Here is a 23802-nt window from a genome sequence, read left to right as displayed (position 1 = left end):
ATGTCGACAGTTTGGCTCAAATAAACTCACAAAAATCTTTCACAGGTTTCAATGGTTTTTTTACGTTAACAGCGCCATTATTTCCAATGACAGCCAGAGAGATGAAATCATTTGCCTAAATTTATTACCAAGTTGTAGGACCAAAATGTGAACTCAAGTTTGAGTTCGTAATAATTATATTTCAAAGGGTGGTGGTGAGGATTAAATGTAAAGTTTAAGAAGGAAAGTACCTTGCCACGTGCCAGCGCTGAGAAGGTGCCGCCTATGTGGTAATGTGTGTCCCCTCCCGGCCTTATTCATAACCCTGGGCTTATCCTGTTCAAGGAAGGGGCACGAGGGCGCAGGCCTCCACTGCCAAGTCTCAAACCATTGGCTGCGGAATTCCTGGTCAGCCAAGTGGGGGACAGGTGTGGAGGGAAAGCCAGGACACCCCAATGCTGCTCCTTCCCCTTCCAGCTGGAGGACTCGGAGCCTAGGAGGCAGAGGGAAAGGGGTGCCCTGGCTCTCCTATGAGAACTCGAGCACCTAATTTTCTTCTCTGGGAATCGATTTCCCCTTTGGAAGCAAGGAGCTGGGCTGCAGGGCCCCTGAGGGGACCCTGGAATGGTGACGAGAGCATGTGCTCCCCACGTCATTTAACTTCTCACATCTGTCCATCTTCATAATGCGTGATAGACACCATCACGAAGAATAATTGTCCGTAGTACACAAAGTCGTTAAAGTAAATCAAGTAATTCGCCAAAAGCGCTTAGCTGAGTGCCTTCGACATGGTAGGCATCCAACAACTGCCACCTATCACTGCTATTGCCGTTATTATTAACGACATAATTACTCCAACGCCAGTATTTGAGGCGTCTCTATTAAGCCGCGGGGGTTCCTTTGTAAATGTGTTTCACGGACTGTCTTAAGAGTGGCTCTAGCCCTGGATTCTGCGCCTTCCTTGCCACAAGGGCCAGCTTTTCTGCCTCCAGGGAAAGTCTGCAACTTCTAGAACAGCCATGACAATACCTGCAGAGTTTCCTTCCCCTTCTGCTCTTTCCGCGGCGGGCAGAGGCCCAAGACCCGGACTTCCGCAGCCCGCCCACACCAGTCACCATTGGTCGCCTCGTCACTGGCGTGATTAAGGCCCCGCCCCCTTCTCTCTGGGACCACTCTAAGGCGATCTCCCGAATGGGAGGGGCCTCGAAGGGGAGACCGCAATGCATCCTGGGCTTTGTAGTCCATCTACACCTCTGCAGCCAAAGAGCAGGGCCTCGCGACCCAGAGAACTACAATCCCCAGCAGCCGGGCCGCCAGCTGGGGGAAGGGGGGCTCGCGTCACGTGGGCGCTCAGCCTGGGCGGGCTATTTCTCAGTGCAGCGGTGGCAGCTGGGGGACCGAGGCCTTTTGTTTGGAGCAGCTGCAGGGGGTGGGCCCCCGGAGCGGCGAGACCGGCGGCCTTCCCCAGCTCGCTCCGTCCTGGCCGCCCCACTCAGGGGTTGGGGGGCCACCCCCTGGGCCGGCCTCGCCTCAAGCGCCTCCGTCCCGCCCTCGGCCCGCCCGCCCGCCGGCCCCGCCCGGCCAGCTAAAGGGGAAGAACTGGCTGGGCCTCCTCGCAGGGCCTAGCCACCTCCGGAGTCGCTGCCACCACCACCACCACCCTCCGTGCACCGAACCCCAGGCTGCCCCTCGCCCCTCAGGCCGTCGCCATGAAGATCAAGGATGCCAAGAAACCCTGTAAGCGGGGCTTGGGCTCCCTGGGTTGGGAGAGCGCCTCGGGCCCGGTCTGGAAGCCCCTTGGCAGAGCGGCCCGGCTCCCAGCCCGTCGCCCACGGCCGGTGCCCTGCACGGGTTGGGGCAGAGGGACCATTGGGGCTCAGGGTTGGAGGCCCCCCGCCTCACCCCCCGATACTTGCATGCAAACGCCTGCCTCCCCCCGGCCCTTTTCTCCCACTTCCTCCTCGAGGCCTGGGCGGTGCAGGAGGGAGTGTTTAACTGGAGCCACCGGTGCCCGCGCCCAGCCTCCTGCCGTCGTGCGAGAACGGGTGGTCATGGCTGTCAAACTGCGCCGGAGCACTCACTGGTTTCTGGGCTTTTTCTGCTTGTGTCCTTGAAATCCCGGTGGGCTCCAGGGAGTTGTCACCGTTGTTATAATTAGAGCTTTTAAAGGCCTGCGCCTGTAACCCGCCGGTGACTTACTCTTGTTGAGCATAAAAACTAGTTTATGTTTGTTTAAAAAAAAAAGATAACACAAATCGCAGGTATGTCGGCCCCTCCAAGCTAACCACTGTTACTGGCTAACTGGTTACTGGCTAATTTTGGTGAATACTCAGTTTTACAACTATGTGCAAAACATTCTTTGGACGAGCAGATGAACTTTTATTTGCTTTCTTTTAATTTTAGCCTTTTAAAAACCTCTGACTTCTTCTGTAAATGGCTTATTTAATCACTCAGCTATTGGGATTGTCATTCTTTAAGGGCATTCTTCCAGAGCCGCTCGGAATGTGGAGAACTGTGGGATTGTGTTTATATTCTCCAGGTTTGGGAGTGTCTCAAGTGAACCAGCAGATCTCAGAAAACTGATAAAAGGGAGCACTGAGCTTTTCCCGCCCATCAGGTTTTTGTTTTTGTTTTTATTTTGTTAATCCTCACCTGAGGATATTTTTTTCCCCATTGATTTTTAGAGAAAGTGGAAGGGTGTGGGGAAGAGAGAATCATTGATGTGAGAAATGGGAATTTGTTGCCTCCAGCACAGGCACTGACCCAAGCTGGGATAGAGCCTGCATCCACGATACGCACCCTTGACGGGAATCAAACCCGGGACCTTCCTTCTTCCTGCCAACGCTCTATCCACTGAGCCAAACCAACTAGGGCTGTCATCAGGTTTCTTGTGAACCTCAAAGGAGAGGCAACATAACAGAGCACCCTGAAAACTGCTGATTGTTATTTAAATGTGAAATAATTTGATCTTAATTTTACAGATGAGGAAATTGAACTTATTGAGCCCCAGAGTAACTCTTGCAATTGCAGCGCCAACCAACTGTGCTAAGGAGGGTCAGGGCCTTAGGTCTAGGTCCGCTGACTCATAGCCTCGTATTCTTTCTTCTGCACCCATAGGGCATAGTCTAAATACTTAGAAACACAAACCTGGGAGTTAAATTTGCCAATTTTTAAAAAACGCTAATGATTTCTTGTGCTAAAAAGTTCTTTAAAACAGTGATGTGAAGGCTTAAATGACAAATATAGAAACTTCTAATTTACATTTGCTGAATGAAACTAATCTTGAATACACACAGTATGTAAAACACTTGGACATCTTCCCTCAACACATACCTTTTTTGCTCTTGTCTTAGAATTTCCATTAAGTGGAATGAGTTTACCTCTGACAGGCTCAGATTCTAACTCTTAAAGTATTATTTTCTTCTTGCCATGATGGTGATTTGGTTACTTAGATTTGGGAAAACTTACACTCAGGTATGAATACCACTTCAGTCAAAGGTGTTTTCAGCAAAGGTGATAATTAAAAGTTTATAAAATAAGCTTTAGGTTGAGAAATAAAAACACCTATTGATTAACGGTAGGTTGTCTATTACTACATTGTGGGACCATTAATGTTAAAATAGGGTCATGCTGAAAAACTAGCCAGTTAAATTGATTTAGAAGTCTAAAGTAACATTTTCAGTTTCTTAATATAAAAGGTGGCTTTAAAATAAATAAATAAATGGTGACCTAAATCTTTTCTTTTTTTTTAATTCTCACCCGAGGATATTTTTCCTTTTTTTTTTTTTTTCCTTTTTTTTTTTTTTTTTTTTAGGGCGTGGAAGAGAGAGGAGAAGACGGAGAAATGTCGATGTGAAAGAAACACATTGATTGGTTGCCTCTAGCTCGAATCCCAACCAGAGCCTGGGCCAGGGAGGAGCCTGCAAACCGGTTAGGGCTTCAGGGATACATAGTTCCAGGACATTTCATATTTTCTTTCTCACACACAGAAAAACCCAAGATGTTCTTTATTTTACCATAAAGAATTGAGTGGGGCCCTAGCCATTTTGGTTTGACTCATTGGATAGAGCTTCAGCTTGCGGCCTGATGGGTCCAGGTTTGATTCTGGTCGAGGGCACAAGCCCAGGTTGTGGGCTCGGTCCCTACTAGAGGGCGTGCAGGAGGCAGCCGGTCTCATCATTGATGTTTCTCTCTCTCTCTCCCTGCCTCTCTGAAATCAATAAAATTTTTTTAAAAAAGAAATATATATACCTGGAGAGTGTTACTTCTAATTTTTTAAATCACTCAGGTTAGATATTAGATATGTATCTGTTTTGTTTTTGAGTACTTGTTTTTAACACGTTAAGCGTCAAGCCTGTTCTGTCTTCCTTTCCGTTGCAGTCACTGGTGACTGACATGGAGCTTAGTGTGTTAAATTATAAATTTAGTGAGCACCTAGTATGTGTAAGGCACTATATGCATTGAATCATTTAGCCCCTACAGCACACCACTAACTAGAAGCTATATCTCAGACTGGTTAAGTAAGTGACTTTGGCTTCACACACTTTCTTATATTATCCACCTAAGGTTTAGAAAACAGTTGCTTTTAGATACATCTCTAACATATGACCAGGTTACTTACAAATGCATGTATTTAACTAGAAAATAGGAAAAGGAATTGGTTTCATCCTCTAGATTATATAACAAAAAGATTATCATTTGCAATTATGTGTGAATTAAATTCCAGGAGAAGGATGAAGTCAAACATTAACCTAATGAAAGTTTTTTGCTAGTTAATATATGAGAACCAAAATAACAGCAGTTTGCTTTGCCATAAGCGATTTTTCACACTGCTTAAATATTAGATATTAAAGGTACCAAAAATCTGAACAATTGTGTGTTCCTCTGCACCTCGACTGACATGATTTATTAAGGTAAAGGCTTTTTCAGCCTTTGTTTAGCTTGTGTAGCATGTAAACGTGATTAACAAAGTGATAGTATTATATATATATATATTTGGTTAATCCCCACCTGAGGATATTTTTCCCATTGTACATATATTTTTTTAATTTGATGTGATATAGGTTTTGGAGTCTGTGCTTTGCTAACCCAAGCAGTAAGGTACCTGAAATTTTTGTCAAAGCCAGAGAGAATGATAATAGCATTTATTTGTAGTTTCTGTCTGTATAATTTGATTGGCCTTGTAAGTTGAATCACTACTTAAGAATTATCACTTTCAGAAAACATACTAAATTTATGAACCTTGACCTCAAAGGCAAGGGAAATAAAAGCAAAAATAAAGGAATGGGACTAAATCAAACTAAAAAGCTTCTGCGCAGCAAAGGAAACCATCAACAAAACAAAAAGGCATCCAACCTAATAGAACATATTACAGATGATACCTCCAATAACTGGCTAATATCCAAAATATATAAAGAACTCATATAACTCAACAAGAACCAAAAAAATCCCATCTAAAAATGGGCAGAGGACCTGAACAGACACTTTTCCCAACAAGACATACAGATGACCAACAGGGATCTGAAAAGATGCTCAGTGTAACTAGCTGTAAGGGAAATGCAATCTAATTTGGCATAGGATCCCTTTGGGCTGAAATTTGCATTGGGCCAATAGCAATTAAATATCTCTTTAATGATCCTCTCCCACCCCTTTACCAGTACTTAGCAAGATACCAAACTTTTATAACGCAGCTTTTTTTGAAGTTAACAGCTAGACGGTGACTACATATCTATCTAATGCTGTTTACATAATCTATCTGATAAGAAACAGAATTCTTGGTAGTATTCTATGCTTATAGTAGTTCCGGATATTTCTCAATTAATGGGGAACTACCGGCAGCTCTCTTAGGCTCCTGTCAGAAATAGAATGGTAGCTATTGTTTTGTGTGGTTTTTTTTTAAACCAAATACACAGATCACAAGAGTTTGTAGGAAATTCTCAGTCTAGAGAAGGTAATGTATATTTGCTTTCAGTAAAGTATACTTATGGAATGCATGTTTTATTTTTTAAATGTGTCCTTTGGTTCATTTTTTCACCTTGGCAGTGGAGAGTTTTCTCAAAAGGTAAGAAATGTTTAGGTTATATGCAGTAAGTAGGCTCCTTGTGCACTGATGACCTACCTGCTTTTAACCTGTCCCTTGGCTAGAAGCAACAAAGCTAGTTACTTGTCTGATTTCTTAGGAAACTAACATTTCATATTTTCATTGCAGATAATAATGTTTGAGTTCCATGCCCCCACCCCCCATTTATTTTGGTCAGTGACAAAATAATAATTTTTTTAATGCACTGGAAAATGTAATAGTTGGTCGTTCGACCAATTGCTAAATGATAGGCGTGATCATAATTAAAAATTCGTGACTTCTGTGTTCTGTTGTCTCCCCCATAGTTTTTTTTTTTTTTAAAGAGGAACTTAATTTTTTAAAAATATTTTTTTATTGATTTTAGAGGAAGGAAGAGAGAGAGAAACGTCAGTGTGAGAGAAGAATCAATTGTTGCCTCTGATCACACCCCGACCTGGGACGAACCAGGGATCTTTAGGTGCACAGGCATTGTTCAACCAACCAAGCCCCACCGGCCAGGGCCCCTGTAATTTTTAATGGTGATTGTTTCTCTGGTATAAGGAAATGAATTCCAGAACTCTGTGAGTTGGAAGTCTCCCTCCCTATCCCTATGCAAATAGTGATTTATTTTTTTGGGGGGGGGGGCCAATGGCTGAGTTTCAGTCCCTACCTTCCTAATAGTAAGAAAATTGGCGTAATTGAGATCTACTAGAAATAAAAGGGACATGTAATGTTCTAGTTTACTAAGAAATTTCTCATCTGCAATATAGAATCTCTAGTTAATCTCCTTTTAGAGCAGACAGCACTAAAAGAACAGACATAGCTAATAGGCTAGATGTGAGAGGGATCATGGGTTTTTTGCACTGTTGATATAAAAGCTACCTCTGTGGGCAATAACCCTTAAGGAAATTGCATTATTTTTCCAATTTAATTTAGTTACTTCATAGAACCTCCTGTGTCTCTAGACCAGCAGCTCTCAACCTGTGGGTTGCGACCCCTTTGGGAGTCAAACAACCCTTTCATAGGGGTCGCCTAAATACATCCTGCATATCAGATATTTACATTACGATTCATAACAGTAGCAACATTACAGTTATGAAGTAGCAACAAAAATAATTTTATGGTTGGGGGTCACCACAACATGAGGAACTGTATTAAAGGGTCGCGGCATTAGGAAGGTTGAGAACCACTGCTCCAGACCAATATACAAACAAGTGGGTCTCCCGAAGGTTGAAAATTGAATGGCAATAAATATTCTATTCTGTTTCATGAGGTCCTGGTTGTTGATTGTGTCATTTTTTTGTGCCTTATATACCATACACATTTTATAATCTTCAGTGTTTAAAACAAATGAGCTGGAATATGCTCTAATAATATAACATAACCTTATTTGTGTTATAAGTGTTTTTTACTTTCTGTGTAATGTTTTCTTTCTGAGATAGGGCAGGTCTGGTAGTTTCATGCCAGGAGACCCACAAAAGCCTCCTGCGAAGCTGGGAGATGTTTTTCGTTGTTGTTTAAATCATTTGAGTGATAATTATACCCAAACAAGTTATTTTCTCTCTGGCAAAGAGTCAAACAATTAACACTTCCCTGCAATCTAGACTTTAGAAACAGGACTTCATTCAGGGAGCCTTTTTACTGCCTGCTCCTCCAGAGTTACTGTACTTTGGAATTGGCCATCGATATACCTTTTGGTCAAAAACTTTGGTGCTCATGCATAGCTGTAGAAAAGTAGATCATTTCTTTTTTTTTTTTTTTTTTTTTTAAGTAGATAATTTCTTACTCTCCAATATTTTATCTGTAAGCCTGAAGTATTTTTCTGGGCAGCGGTTCTCAACTTGTGGGTCGCGAACAATGAAAATACATCCTGCATATCAGATATTTACATGACGATTCATAACAGTAGCAAAATTACAGTTAAGTAGCAATGAAAATAGTTTTATGGTTGGGGGTCACCACAACATGAGAAACTGTATTAAAGGGTCGCGGCATTAGGAAGGTTGAGAACCACTGCTTTAGAACTTTATTCATGGTTTATTTTAAGAATTAAAAGTCCTCCACGTGTTACTGGACTTTTGCTTTCCAGAATGACAGCATTCCAGTATTTATAACCCAGGAGCAATTAACTTCTGGCTGGAAATGAAATGGCATGAACTCTGAACCTGGTCGTGCTGCCTCAGCTCTGTAGTTTGCTCTCTGAGTAACATTTTTATTTGTATGTATGTTTTGATGCCTGTGTGTTTGACACTGACAAAGGCCCAGAAGGAACAACTGTGAATGTTAAGTGATTTTAATGTGTTTTGACTTTTAGAAAATAAAAGATTGTTAGCTTAATATTGTAGGGATTTTTCTATCCCAAATTTTACTTTATGTGGCAGTAGTGATTTCTACCCCCTCTCCCATGAAATCTGTAATCAAGCAATCAAATGGGAAATTCATTTTGGTTATGTAACATGAGAAGGATCCTTATTTTATCTAATGCCCATTGAAAAGTACCCTAATATCTGCTCAACAGATTTGGAAAATTCTGAAGGAATCTCTGCTTTATTGGATCAACTGGGCCTATTCCATATTCTTTTTAAATGTGTTTATCCAAGCAAACACTTGGCTGAGAATGTCCCCTTTGTGACCATCAGTATTGCTGCTTGCTCCTACTGATTTATTTGAATGAGGGGGAGAAGATTGATGCATAACATTTTAAAAAATATGTTTTTATTGATTTCAGAGAGGAAGGGGGGGAGGGAGGGAGGGAGGGAGGGAGAGAGAAACATCAGTGATGAGAGAAAATCATTGATTGGCCACCTCCTGCTTGCCCCACACTGGGGATCGAGCCCACAACCTGGGTACGTGCCCTGACCAGGAATCAAACTGTGACCGCCTGGTTCATAGGTCGACGCTGTAAGCCATGCTGGCAGGGCTTATTTTACTTTTTTAAAAAAATATGTTTATAAGTATTTCATAAATGAAAAAGGAATGCCTTGATAGGAATTAAAAGGCCCTGGGCCTTCTCTATACGGGTTTTTAGAAAAGATGTAAAAACATTTTGAAGGGAGAAGGGGTGTTATGTTTTACCCCTTACATAGAAGATATGTTTTAACCCATAAATATTATGGACTAATGATTGAGGGTAAATGAAGTTTGTGGCTAATTAACTCATTTCTAATTTGCATTTCCCAAACTATACTTACATATTTTTCCTGTTTTTATCCACAGCTTTCCCATGGTTTGGCATGGACATTGGGGGAACTCTAGTAAAACTCTCATATTTTGAACCGATTGATATCACAGCAGAGGAAGAACAAGAAGAAGTTGAGAGCTTGAAAAGTATCCGGAAATATTTGACTTCTAATGTAGCATACGGATCCACAGGTATTCGGGATGTACACCTTGAACTGAAGGATTTAACACTTTTTGGCCGAAGAGGGAACCTGCACTTTATCAGATTTCCAACCCAGGACCTGCCTACTTTTATCCAAATGGGAAGAGATAAAAACTTCTCCACATTACACACGGTGCTATGTGCTACAGGAGGTGGTGCTTACAAGTTTGAAAAAGATTTTCGCACAGTAGGTGTCTGTTACTCAAAGCCAGAAATTGATACCCAGTCTCTTCAGTTTTTAAATATGAGGCTAGGTTTCCATCCAGTGTGTTTCTTAGCTTAGTTCCTCCTGCTGATTCATGACTAGCTTTTGATTTGGGGCATTTAAACACCTTTATAAGTTAAGTAAGAAGTGCCAGATTTGGGGTTATTGTTGTATATGATATTTGCTAAAAACCTGCTCTTTTTAGGGACTGCAACAATAAAAAGAACTTTAATGAATTTGGCAGTGTACAAAGCCAGATAGAAATGTGGCTTGAATTATTCTCACCATTATTGTATTATGTTTGCAGTTTTTGAGTATTAGCCATATAGTCATCTTCCCCAGAGCCACCTCCTTCCCAAACCCCAACTGAAGCCAGTGTCTTCTGATTAGTAGACACTTGATTGAAAGTCCATTACCCCTTTTTTCCTGGTTTTATGTTACTGTCTCAAAGGCAATTTGGCAAGTATGTGGATATGGTAAGAGGACTATGTAAGTGTTGATTTGGGTTATGTGCTAGTAGAGGTTTGCCAGGCTTCTAGTCCTTTTCATTAGAATCAATATTTAAAAGTTGGTATTTGGGACTACTAAAATTTTTCCTTGAAAATATGCATGTATGCCATTTAATTTCTCAATTTATATAAGAAAAGTGTTAATAGAACAAAAGTGATCATTTATATATGGCTCACATAAACTGCCCCCCTTGTAATTTAGGATTGTTTAAGAGTCTAAATGTTCATTATTATTTTTCTTTAATGGATAATCCTGATTTCAATTTATTGAGTAATTTAAACATGCATTTTATCACTTTGAGACCGGTTTGTTTGGGCATATGTTCCAAAAGCCAGGAAAGATGTCAGGCATCCCAAGTCCCTGCCAGTGAATGTTAGTTTGGTCCTTTTATCCCATCTTCGTGACAACTAAGATGTCCCCACAGATTTCCAAAATGCCTCCAGAGATAACACCACCGTCACTGAGGCCACTGGACTAGATAAAGTCCCAAAGAGAATTTGACACAAAAGAAAAAAGTAAAAATGTGGGGGTCGTAGATGATTTTGAAGTTTTGTAAAGTACATGAAAATTATCTGTACTAATAAAAGGGTAACATGCAAATTGGTCAGGACACCCTCACAGTAACAACCGAACAGCAGGCTGCATGGGGCGACAAGGCTGGCAGGGGGGTTAGTGAGAAACGACCAAACGACTGAGCAGCAGGCTGCGTGGAGCGACCAGGCCAGCGGGGGAGGGGGACAGTTAGGGGCGACCATGCAGGCAGGCAGGTGAGCAGTTAGGAGCCAGCCGTCCCGGTTTGTGAGGGGATCCCGGATTGGAGAGGGTGCAGGCTGGGCTGAGGGAGAACCCCCATCCCCCGTGCATGAATTTCGTGCACCGGTCTCTAGTACAGTATAATTGAGTATTTTGAATGCTGGTTTTTGTTCACTTTATAAAATTTGTTGGTATTTTTTTTGCAGATTGGAAACCTCCACCTGCACAAACTGGATGAACTTGACTGTCTTGTAAAGGGCTTGCTGTATATAGATTCTGTCAGTTTCAATGGACAAGCAGAGTGCTATTATTTTGCTAATGCCTCAGAACCTGAGAGATGCCAAAAGATGCCTTTTAACCTGGACGACCCCTATCCACTGCTGGTAGTGAACATTGGCTCGGGAGTCAGTATTCTAGCAGTCCATTCCAAAGACAACTACAAACGAGTAACTGGGACAAGGTAAGTAACGTTTTTCTTTTTGTAGCATTCGCACTGTGTTACGAAATCAATATGTTAATACTAGCTTCATCAGAAAAATATATATTTGTGCAAAAAATATAGATGTGCAAATATAAATTAAAGTGTTGCAGATAATATCATGTAATGACTCAATTTAATATCATTAAATGTTTATATTGGGTTAGTGCCAATTGGCATTAAAACTTCCATAATGTTAAGTGAATTTTTGCCCTGGCCAGTTAAGCATCATCCTGTGTACCAAAAGATTGCTGGTTCAATTCCTGGTCAAGGCACATACCCAGGTTGCGGGTTCATTCCCGGTTGGGGTGCATAAGGGAGGCATCCCATCAGGTTTCTCTCATATCAGTGTTTCTTTCTCTCCCTCTCACTTCCTTTCTCTCTAAATTCAGTAAAAACATAAATTGAATTTTTGTCTGGAATGGTTCCAGTGACTTTTTTATTTTCCAAAGCATTTTTCTTGCCTTTTTTTTTTTTTTTTTTTACATTTTTATAGGTGTATTTAAGCCTAAAGCTTGCCATCTGCTGGTTTCATGCAGAGTATTGGGTAACGTTATAGGATGAATTAGTATGCACTCTTTATGGGATAATATTAATGTTCCAACTATCCCTTCAAATTTTCTATAGTACCTGAAATATGAATGTGAAATGAGATTTAAAATTTTTTCTTATTTTTCTGATATATACTTGATAGACATTTAAGGAGGGTGGAGACTCCTTTATTTAATTTAGATCGATTTGGGGATATTTCAGATTGATTTGTGGAAAGCTCATTTCAATTTTTTTAAATATATTTATTGAATTCAGAGAGGAAGAGAGAGAGAGAGAGATAGAAACATCAGTGATTAGAGAAAATCATTGATTGACTACTTCCTGCACAACCCCCACCAGGGATTGAGCCTGCAACCCAGGCATGTGCCCTTGACTGGAATCAAACCCAGGACTCTTCAATCCGCAGGCCAACACTCTATCACTAAGCCAAACCGGCTAGGGCCTCATTTATATTTTAAAGTAGCACTCCTATTTAAATAATACTTAAATTTAATAAAATTATTTTCTTTTTGTGGTGGTTAAAAATCTACTTCCATTGTAATTATGCCAAAGAATTACAGGAACGTACCATAGTTCCCTTTTATCTGTGGTTTTGCTTTCTGCAGTTTCTGTTACTGTAGTTCGAAAATATTAAATCATAATTTCCAGAGTTAAACAGTGCATGAGCCGAAACCGGTTTGGCTCAGTGGATAGAGCGTCGGCCTGCGGACTGAAAGGTCCCAGGTTCGATTCCGGTCAAGAGCATGTACCTGGGTTGCGGGCACATCCCCAGTGGGAGATGTGCAGGAGGCAGCTGATCGATGTTTCTAACTCTCTATCTCTCTCCCTTCCTCTCTGTAAAAAATCAATAAAATATATATTAAAAAAAATATATATATATATATATATATATACAGTGTATGAGTTTTAAAGTGCACACTGTTCTGAGTAGCATGATGAAATCTCCATGCTGTCTTGCCCGTGATCCTCCCTTTGTCTGATCTCTCCACACTGTGTATGTACACTCCCTACCCCTTAGTCACAGAGTAGCATCTCGGTTATCAGACCCGCTGTGGCGGAGTTACAGCACTTACAGGAAGTGATTATTTTATTCAATAATAATGGTCCCAAAGCACAAGAGCAGTGATGCCGGAAATCCAGACATGCCAACGAGACGCCTTAAAGTTCTTTAAGTGAAAGTTCTTGACTTAATAAAGAAAGAAAATAAATCGTATGTTGAGGGGAACAAATTTTCTATGCCTAAAATTGTGAAGGAGAAAAATGCCTGCTAGTTCTGCTAGCACGCCTCCAACGGCCAACATTACAGCAACAGTGTGTGATAAGGGCTTAGTTAGTGGGAAAGGCATTAAACCCGCGGGTGGAAGGCGAGCAGAACTTGTGTTCTGATCGATGGTGACGTGGTGCCCAGAAGCACTGAGCCTACAGGAGGACGTCCACCCGGGGTCCGCTGACATGAGTGCCCACGTTCACATAACCTATTACAGTGTATTGTTAGAATTGTTTATTGCATTATTAGTTACTGTTAATCACTTATTGTGCCTAGTTTATAAATTAAAGTTTATTATGGGTACATAGAGGAAAAATAGAGTTCATTGTAATCTGCGGTTTCAGGCATCTACTGGAGGTCTTGGAACGTGTCCCCCACAAATAAGAGGGGATGACTATATTACCTACTTAACACGTTAAGCGCCCTATCAGTCACCAGTGACTGACACTATACACTTTCCATCCGGAAGACAAACAGGCTGGCGCTTAATGTGTTAAATCGATTCTAAAAGATAGAAATTCAGCCTGTTCACTAAATTCCAACAGTGATTCGAGGATAGAACCTGTTTGAAGTTTAGGTGAGACGAGGGAGCAAGGGCTTTGATTTTAGGGATTAGAGAGACATGATTTTATTTTGTGAGCATATCCAAAAGAATAATAGAACCAAGTAAACTTCTGTCTTAACATGATGCCCAGCCTGACATAAATCTCCTCGCTGTGTTTATTTCTGGGTCCTGTAAATGGTCATGTAGCACTGAACTGCTTTCAGCCTTGTCAGGCCAAGTAAGCAGGCCTTCCACAAAATCATTCCTGGAAATCATGTAGAATCAGAAGTTTTCTCCTTTCACTTCAGATGGTACACATTTTTAGCACTTAATCCTTTCACATGCACATAAAAACATTTATTGTTAGCAGTAAAAAGTATAAAGGATCAGATGAAGTTATTGGAAGATATGAAAGACCCTCCTGCCCTAGCCGGTTTGGCTCAGTGGATAGAGCGTCAGCCTGCGGACTGAGGGGTCCTGGGTTCGATTCCGGTCAAGGGCACATGCCAGGGTTGCTGGCTAGATCCCCAGTGGGGGGCATGCAGGAGGCAGCCAAACAATGATTGTTATCATTAATGTTTCTATCTTTCCCTCTCCTTCTCCCTTCCTCTCTGAAATCAATAAAAATAAAATGTTTTAAAAAAAATAATAAAATAAAAGACCCTCCTGTCCTCATGTTGTTTCTACCAAGTGATCTTTTTCCTTTTATTCTTTGACCTGACCAGTTAGGTTTTGCTAAGCATTTTTAACCTTTCCTCATGTTAATATTTCAGCACTAAGCCTTAGCAATATGTTGTTTCTATGTGTTTAGTGAATAAATAAGTGCTCCGCCCTTTTACTCTGGAGAAAGAATACAGTGTGTGAATGCAGCTCATAGAGTTTCTTTATTTTCTTTAGCCTTGGAGGAGGTACCTTTCTGGGCTTATGCAGTTTACTGACTGGCTGTGAAAGTTTTGAAGAGGCTCTTGAAATGGCATCCAAAGGGGACAGCACCCACGCTGACAAGCTGGTCCGTGATATTTATGGAGGAGATTATGAAAGATTTGGTCTGCCAGGTTGGGCTGTAGCATCTAGGTAAGTTTAACACTTGTGTTGTAATTAAAGTTGTTTATTTATATCCAAAATATATAAGGAACTCATATAACTTACACCAAAAAAAACCCCAAACAACCCAATTACAAAATGGGCTGGGGTCCTAAACATACATTTCTCCAAAGAGGACATACAGATGGCCAATAGACATATGAAAAGATGCTCAACATCACTAATCGTCAGGGAAAGGCAAATTTAAGCCTAATGAGATACCACCTCACACCTGTCAGGATGGCTATCACCAATAAATTGGCAAATAAGTGTTGGCCAGGATGTGGAGAAAAGGGAGCCCTGGGGCATTGTTGGTGGGGTTGCAAATTGAGGCAGCCACTATGGAAAACAGTATGGAGGTTCCTCAAAAAGATTTAAAGTAAAACTGCCACAAGTTCCAGCAATCCTACTTCTGGGTATTTATCTGAAGAAATCCAAAACATTAATTTGAAAGGACATATTCACCCGTATTTTCATTGCAGTGTTAATAACAGTAGCCAAGTTATGGAAACAGTCTAAGTGTTCATTGATAGACAATTGGATAAAGAACTTGTGATACAATGGAATAGTACTCAGCCATAAAAACGAATGAAGTCTTCCCATTTGCCACAACATGAGTGGACCTAGAGGGTATTATGCTAAGTGAAATTAAGTCAGACAGAGAAAGACAACTATTACATGATTTCACTTATGTGGAATCTAAAAAACAAATGAATAAACTTACAGCTACAGAGAACAAACTGATGGTTGTCAGATGGAAGAGGATTGTGGGGATGGGTGAAAAAAATTGGATTAAGATGTATAAATTGCAGCCGTATCAAATTCGGTGCCTGCCCACCCATGGCGGGCACTGGACCAGAAGGCTGCCACAGAAACACTGTGGTGCATGGGCCCTGATCCCCTCTGCTGGGCCTCAGGGATAAGTTTGGCTACAGACATCAAGGGGGAAAAAAAGAAGAAGAAAGGAAAAAGAAAAAAAATGATGTATAAATTACCAGATATAAAAACAGTCACAGGGATGTAAAGTACAGCCTAGGGCAGTGATGGCGAACCTATGACACGCGTGTCAGAGGTGGCACGCGAACTCATTTTTTTTGGTTGATTTTTCTTTGTTAAATGGCATTTAAATATATAAAATAAATATCAAAAATATAAGCCTTTGTTTTACTATGGTTGCAAATATCAAAAAATTTCTATATGTAACACGGCACCAGAGTTAAATTAGGGTTTTTCAAAATGCTGACACGCCGAGCTCAAAAGGTTCGCCATCACTGGCCTAGGTAATATCTATAATAATAAAAGCATAATATGCTAATTAGACCGGCGACCTTTCGGATGAAGCTGGGGCTGCGAGGGAAGCCTGGGTCCTGGGTACCAGAGTGAAGCCAGTGCTGGCAGCCGGGGGATGGAAGGCCTACTCTTCACGAATTTCATACACCGGGGCTCTAGTAGTCAATAAGAATGTAATAACTATGTGTGGGTGTCAGATGGGTACTAGAATTATCAGAGTGATCATTTCCTATGTTATATAAACGTTTAGTCACTAAGTTGTACACCTGAAACTAATAGAATATAGTATGTCAACTGTAATTGAAAATTAAAAAATAAAGTTGCTTATTTAGTTTTTAGAAAGCATTAAATATATCAGGAAGTTGTAAGGGGGCTTCTTCTTACTCAGTTTAGATTCCAAATTTTGAAGGCTCATGTAGTTTGAGAATTAGATCTTAGATGTCTTCCTGAGTGCACCCTATACTAGACCATTTTTATTAATCCTTGAGTATTCTTTCCATGATTATGTCTTTTCAAATTAGTGTTCTGGATTTCTTCAAATAAATACCCAGAGGTAGGATTGCTGAATCTGTGGCATTTCCATTTTAAATCTTTTGCAAATACAAATACATATCCTTATCCTCCCCTTACTTAGAAGGTAACATTTACATACCATTGACTAGCATACTATATATCAGTGGTTCTCAACCTTCCTACTGCCGCGACCCTTTAATACAGTTCCTCATGTTGTGGTGACCCCCAATGTCATTGTTACAAATTGAACATAATTAAAACATAGTGATTAATCACAAAAACAATATGTAATTATATATGTGTTTTCCGATGGTCTTAGGCGACCCCTGTGAAAGGGTCATTCGACCCCCAAAGGGGTCACGACCCACAGGTTGAGAACTGCTGCTATATATACTTTTTAACATTTTTTATTGATTTTTTTTTTTATTTTACTCTTCTTATAGAGAGAGGGGAAGGGGAAGAGAGAGAGAAAGAGACATGGATTTGTTATTCCACACTTTTGTTGTTAATCCTCACCCAAGGATATTTTTTCATTGATTTTTAGAGAGAATGGAAGGGAGGGGTAGAGACAAAAACATCAATATGAGAGAGATACTTCAGTATGGGAGAGACACAGGGCAGGGCTCGAGCCTGTAACTGAGGTACATGCCCTTGACCAGAATCAAACGCAGGACCCTTTAGTCTGTGGGCTGCTGACGCTCAACCACTAAACCAAACCAGCTAGGGCAATATATATACTCTAACAGCATATATGTGTGTATCTACATATATATATGTGTGTGTGTGTGTGTGTGTGTGTATGTACACACACACACACACGCACACACACACTAGTCTTTCTCTGCCTCCTTTACCTTCTTTCTCTCCTTCCCTTCTTTCTTTCTTGTTAACAGCTTCATGCTATTTCATTGTTTGGTGATGTTTGGGTTCCGTTATTTTGGTATGTTCAGTTTAGTGGATCAATGAATAACCCTGTATATGTGTAGATTTATCTGTAGGATAAATTCTCTGTATGTATGAAATGTTGCTTTTTACCAGCAGGTTTGATTTTGTTTTTTCATTTCTCTGCAGTTTTGGCAACATGATTTATAAGGAGAAGCGAGAATCTGTTAGTAAAGAAGATCTAGCAAGAGCTACTTTAGTTACTATCACCAATAACATTGGTTCTGTGGCACGAATGTGTGCTGATAACGAGGTGAGAAAATTTTAATTATATGAAAAATGTGAATTGGAGTTTTATGTACATATAGCAGAGCTTCTTCATGTTTCTTGCAGAGACCTATAGGATAGAGACCTAATCCGTTAAGCCCCAGGACTCATGGATGTATGTTAACACCCAACACATTAAGTGTGTATGTTATGTACCCAAATTGTTACATGACCTTTCAAGAAAGTAGCAGGTAATTCAAATCAGAAATAGCACAAATAGACATTTACATTTCGCCTTCTTGGAAATACAGTCACATGCTGCCTAATGACAGGTACATTCTGAGAAATGCGTCATTGGGTGATTTCATTATTGTGTGAACATAATAGAGCACATTTATCACAAACCTGGATGGCACAGCCTACACACGCGTAGGCTGGATGGCAGAGCTATTGCTCTGGGCTACAAGCCTATACAGCATATTACTTGTACCAAACAACATGAGATTAAATCAAGCACAAGAAAAATGGTGCAACCAAGAGACCCATAGATCTGTGAGGCTGCTGCTGCTGCTTCTGGTGTAAAATGGCATACTGTTTTATAGCAAACTGTCTTCTTTTTAGAAAGAGAACACTCTAGAACGGGGTGGGCAAACTTTTTGAGTCGAGGGCCACAATGGGTTCTTAAACTGGACTCAGAAGAAGGAGCTGCGGCCGTGTTTCCCGACGTTGCCATGTTAACACTGCTGCTGGTGAAGGAGTGGAGGGGAGAGCAAGAGAACCCTCCGCTCTTTCGGCTCCGCGGGCCGGATAGAACAGCCGAACGGGCCGAATCCGGCCCACGGGCCATAGTTTGCCCACGGCTGCTCTAGAATTACAGTAAGAAGTTTATAGTATGGTATGGTATGGTATAGTATAGTACAGTATAGTATAGTATAATCCTATATAATAAAAGGCTAATATGCAAATCATCGAACTGTGGAATGACCAGTTGCTATGATGCGCACTGACCACCAGGGGCAGACGCTCAATGCGGGAGCTGCCCCCTGGTGGTCAGTGCACTCCCACGGGGGAGCACTGCTCAGCCAAAAGCCTGGCTCACGCCTGGCAAGCTCCGCGGCAGTGGCGGGAGATTCTCCCGTCTCCATAGCAGTGGTAAGGATGTCCGACTGATGGCTTAGGCACACTCCCTGCGGGGAGCAGGCCTAAGCTGTTAGTCAGACATCACCCAAGGGCTCCTGGGCTGCCAGAGGGATGTCTGACTGCCAGCTTAGACCCGATCCCCAGGGAGTCGGCCTATGCCATCAGTTGTACATCCCCCGGGGGGACCCGGATTGCGAGAGGGTGCAGGCCGGGCTGAGGGACCCACCCCTGCTCGAGTGTGCACAATTTTTTGTGCACCAGGCCTCTAGTAAGTATATAAGCCAGTGACAGACATTTACTATCATTGCCAGATTGTATATACTGTACAGCATTGTTCTGTACTTTTATACAGCTGGCAGTGCCGTAGGTTTGTTCACACCAGCACCACCACAGACATTTGAGTAACGTGTTGTGCTACATCAGGATGGCTGTTTCATGGCTATGACATCACAGGTAATAGAAGTTTTCAGCTCCATTGTAATCCTTTGGGACCACCATCATAAATGTGATCCTAAAATGTCGTTAGGCAGCACATGGCCGTACATGACCTAAATCTCTTAAAGATGTAAGAGAAAAAGGCAGTGTGTGTGAGTGTGTGTTTTGTGTTGTCTTTTTCCTGGTACTGTTGCATTTGATTGGTGAAGTGCTTGGAAGTTTTCTTACTGCCCTCGGCTTCTTTACAGTGCTGCCTTGTTGCATATGGATCAAGCAGCATTGTACAGGGCTATGAAGGCATTGAGACTCATTCTTCATATACTTACGAAAAGCATGTACTGCTAGCTAGACCTATCTCATATTTGGGTTATTTTTATTTGAAGGAGACTATATATACAATTCTTTCTTCATGTAATAGATATATTTGTCAATTTAATTTATGTTTTTTAATTGATTTTTTTATTTTCAGAGAGAGAGGAAGCGAGAGGAATAGAGAGATAGAAACATCCATCTGCTGCCTCCCACACTCCCCCTACTGGGGATCGAGCCCGAAACCCGGGCATGTGCCCTGACCCAGAATCAAACGAGCAACCTCTTGGTGTGTGGGTTGATGCTCCACCATTGAGCCAAACCAGCCAGGGTCCATTGAATTTTTGTAAATGTCAAGTACTTTTAACTGAATGGAGACTTGGCTTTGTGAAGGAACCCTTTATTAGTCTTCATTCATTCACTTATTCGTTGGATAAATATGTACAGGTCGCCATGTGCTAGGCATCGTTCTAGGCCAGTGATGGCGAACTTTTTGAGCTCGGCGTGTCAGCATTTTGAAAAACCCTAACTTAACTCTGGTGCCGTGTCACATATATATTTGCAGCCATAGTAAAACAAAGACTTATATTTTTGATACTTATTTTATATATTTAAATGCCATTTAACAAAGAAAAATCAACCAAAAAAATGAGTTCGCGTGTCACCCCTGACACGCGTGTCATAGGTTCGCCATCACTGTTCTAGGCACTTGGGATACATTAGTGAAGGAAACAGTGATCTCTGACGTGGTGGAGCCTACATCTATTCGAGTGATGTAATAAATAAGTATTTAGTTTGTGTTAGGTAACAAATGCTGTTTTTCAAAATGAGAAAATCAAACAGGACAAAGAGAATTTGAGAATAGACCAGAGCGTAGCAGAGGACAGATTGCTGTGTAATTGGGTGGTTGGAGGAGGCTTTATTGAAGATGTGACATTTGCACAAAGATTTGAAGGAAGCAAAAGAATCATACATGTGGATATTTTGGGGGAAAGAGGATCCAACAGAGAGAACAGCTGTGCCAAAACCCAAATTAATGTTCTGAATTATTATTTAAATCCAGAATTTTATTTCTTTAGTTTTTAATAATAGTGTAGTTAAGTTGGTTGAGGGAATAACTAGCAGGCATTTTAACCTCAGTCAGTGTGCATGCCCTGCCCAGTCAGTGTTGCTCTCCAGCTCTGTATAAAGTCCACAGGTTGCGTGTCATTGTTGAGCATACATTGCAACATACTGGCCAAGTTTACAGCTGCTTTTAATCCTAAACACATTTTTTAACATATTTTATTGATTTTTTTACAGAGAGGAAGGGAGAGGGATAGAGAGTTAGAAACATGGATGAGAGAGAAACATCGATCAGCTGCCTCCTGCACACTCCCTACTGGGTATGTGTCCGCAACCAAGGTACATGCCCTTGACCGGAATCGAACCTGGGACCCTTGAGTCTGCAGGCCGACGCTCTATCCCCTGAGCCAAACCGGTCAGGGCAATCCTAAACACATTTAACTCTTCCTTGGTTGGTCTCCTTTAATCTCAACAACAGCACCTCTCCAAATTGCTATATTAAATGAATTATTTCTTGGCCATTTTCGCAAACAGGTCTCATCTATAATCATTTAAGTAGCATCTTTTCCAGAACTTTTCTTTTTTAAAATAGACTTTATTTTTTAGAGCAGTTTTAGGTTCACAGCAAAAATGAGTGGAAAGTACAGAGAGTTCTCATATACCCCTGATCCGCCTGCACAACCTCCCGTTTCCATCCAGCAGCTCACTGACTCACTCATTACAACCCATGAACCTACACTGACACACCATCACCATCCAAAGTCCATAGTTTACACTTGGGTTCACTCTGGCTGTACATTCCATGGGTTTAGACAAGTGTGTAGTAATGTCCAAAAGTCATGTTTTTAAATATACAGGATTATGGAGTTGTATGCCAGGAATGTAGCAGGCACTAGCAAGTGGTAGTTATTTACATTTTTAAGTAGAGATTTTGTAAACCCTCTTGTATTGTGAAACCTATTTATAATTCTTTCTTAAAGTCATTTTATTTGTTCTTTTCCTTTAGAAAATAAACAGAGTTGTCTTTGTTGGAAACTTTTTACGAGTCAATACTCTCTCAATGAAACTTTTGGCATATGCACTGGATTACTGGTCAAAAGGACAGCTGAAAGCATTGTTTCTAGAGCATGAGGTATGACCGCAAAATAACGTTTGTGAATTTTAATAGCTTGCTTTTATAGGAGGCTTCTTGTGTAAAGTACAAACTACAGTTTACCTAAATTGTATATTGATTCCTCACTTCAGTTTGAATTGGGGGATCAGGGTTACTGTAACCTGGCAGGCACCGCATTAAGTTGAGACTTCACAATTCTGAGAGAGCAGTATCAGCTCCTTAAATATTGGGCTGCTTGTACACTTAGTGGATCTTATTTTCTCCTCTGAGGTAACAAATGTTAAATGTGAACAATACAAAACTATATAATTTAGCAATGAAAATTAATCTTCCCACCACAACCTCACCCTCACTGCCAGAGATAACCACTGTTAACACTTTGGAGTTTTGTCATGTTTGGTTTTTTCATATTCACTACAGCCAGTTAAATTTTGATCTAAGCAAATATCAGTTTACATAATGTTTCAGATTAAGTAAATTTACCTCGAGTTATTTTGTTTCTGGTCAGTCAACTGGCTACAAGAGTTTTAATAACACAGGTTCAGAGCATTTCCTTAAAAGCATGCGTGTTTCATTGTCACTGCTCTCACTGTAGAGATCAGAATGAGAAACGCCAAGTTGCTGCATGCGGGATGGAGTCACTGAAAGTGGCAGGCTCAGCCAAGGGAAGTTAATTGAGGAAAGGGGAGGGGGCACAGAATTGCAATAATAGACCTAGAAATTTTAGTGTCTAAAAGCCACACTTTGCTTTGCCGGTGTGGCTCGGTGGTTGAGCGTCAACCCTTGGACCAGGTTACTGTTTGATTCCCGGTCAGGACACATGTCCGATTTGCCAGCTTGATCCCCAGTAGGGGGCGTGCAGGAGGCAGCGATCAATATTTCTGTCTCATGATTGCTGTTTCTCTCTCCTTTTCTCTTCCTCTCTCTGAAATCAATAAAATCAATAAAAAGACATTTAATTTCTTTTAAACCACACTTTAAAAGTAGGTATTTAAAAGGTGTATATATTGAGAATACAGTTTAAAATTTTTTATAATAGCTGACAAAACAAATTGGTAGATTTCTGAATAGATGTTGTTATAATATAAATGTGTTCTTAATAGTGGTTCATACTGTATGATAATTTAAGAGCTGCACTACATTAATAATTGTTTTAAATTATACAGGGATACTTTGGAGCAGTTGGTGCACTTCTTGGGCTGCCAAATTTCAGCTAAAAGCATCAGGTTTATCTCTGATAATAAATGTCATCCAAGAGGAACTGAAAACCACAGGCATAATTGCTGCATTATTTGTCACTGGAAACGAAGGATAAAAGAGTAGCACTATTCCTGTTGCTTTTTAAATGTCAAAATGGTAAGCTGCTAAATGTTGCCATAGTAACAGCAAGAACTCGGTAGCAGGTGAAGTATTTCTAATTGAAATGCTTTCCCTTTTGTATATAGCCAGTGTTAAATCCTTAAATGCAGTACAGCCTCTGATTATTGAGCTTTCTCTCAAAAAGATTTTCTATTTATTTTATGTAGCCAACATTGCAGTACTGTATGCTCAAACAAATCTTAAAAGGCTCAGAAATGTTTATCTCATAAAAATAATTAATTCTGAATATTTGTTACAAGTCTGTTCTATGTTTTGGGTATTAGTAAGCAGACCGTAACATACCCTGTATCAAAATAAATTGAAATGGCAATCAAAGATGATAATTTTTATGTGATTTTAGAAATGCCAAGGCAATACTAATTATTCATTGTTGTTTTCCTAACATATCCCCCCAAAAAAGCATGTTTATGTGATCTTTTCCCAGAAGTATAACCTTTTTAAAAGAAGTACCTTTTTCAAATGCCATAATGTAATTGAAATATTAGCCTGAATTTTAAATGAATCTAGAAAATGCACATATTTGGTGACATTGCACTTTCTAGATTTTATTGTTAATCAGTACATTTACAGTGTTTAATATTTTGTAATTGGAAGCT

At 40.7% G+C, this 23802-nt stretch overlaps 1 protein-coding gene across 2 annotated transcripts; it reads left to right on the top strand.

Annotated features, from left to right (window-relative positions):
• The first annotated feature begins 1358 nt into the window (after positions 1 to 1358).
• PANK3 (pantothenate kinase 3) lies at positions 1359 to 23599 on the top strand. 2 transcript variants are annotated; one of them, XM_081092169.1, is made up of 7 exons: positions 1359 to 1716; positions 9254 to 9606; positions 11094 to 11347; positions 14626 to 14802; positions 17686 to 17809; positions 21719 to 21844; positions 22993 to 23599. In XM_081092169.1, the coding sequence occupies exons 1-7, from the start codon at positions 1689 to 1691 to the stop codon at positions 23041 to 23043; spliced, it is 1113 nt and encodes a 370-aa protein (XP_080948295.1). In that variant the 5' UTR covers positions 1359 to 1688; the 3' UTR covers positions 23044 to 23599. The 2 variants fall into 2 exon arrangements, with proteins under 2 accessions (XP_080948295.1, XP_080948296.1); XM_081092170.1 differs by lacking the exon at positions 1359 to 1716 and having other exon boundaries at positions 9397 to 9409.
• Positions 23600 to 23802: the final 203 nt, after the last annotated feature.

The sequence above is a fragment of the Myotis nattereri genome, assembly GCF_964212035.1.
Source record: "Myotis nattereri genome assembly, chromosome: 5".
NCBI classification, from domain to species: Eukaryota; Metazoa; Chordata; class Mammalia; order Chiroptera; family Vespertilionidae; genus Myotis; species Myotis nattereri.
Note: the sequence above shows the minus strand (reverse complement) of the source record. Positions and strands in the feature narration are given on the sequence as shown.

Bases quoted from the DNA above. Each gene is read 5' to 3' on its own strand.
- PANK3 (XM_081092169.1), top strand. From the start codon at position 1,689: ATGAAGATCAAGGATGCCAAGAAACCCT. The intron at 9,607-11,093 runs GTAGGTGTCTGT...TTTTTTTTGCAG, and splicing joins TTGAAAAAGATTTTCGCACA to ATTGGAAACCTCCACCTGCA. The intron at 21,845-22,992 runs GTATGACCGCAA...TAAATTATACAG, and splicing joins CATTGTTTCTAGAGCATGAG to GGATACTTTGGAGCAGTTGG.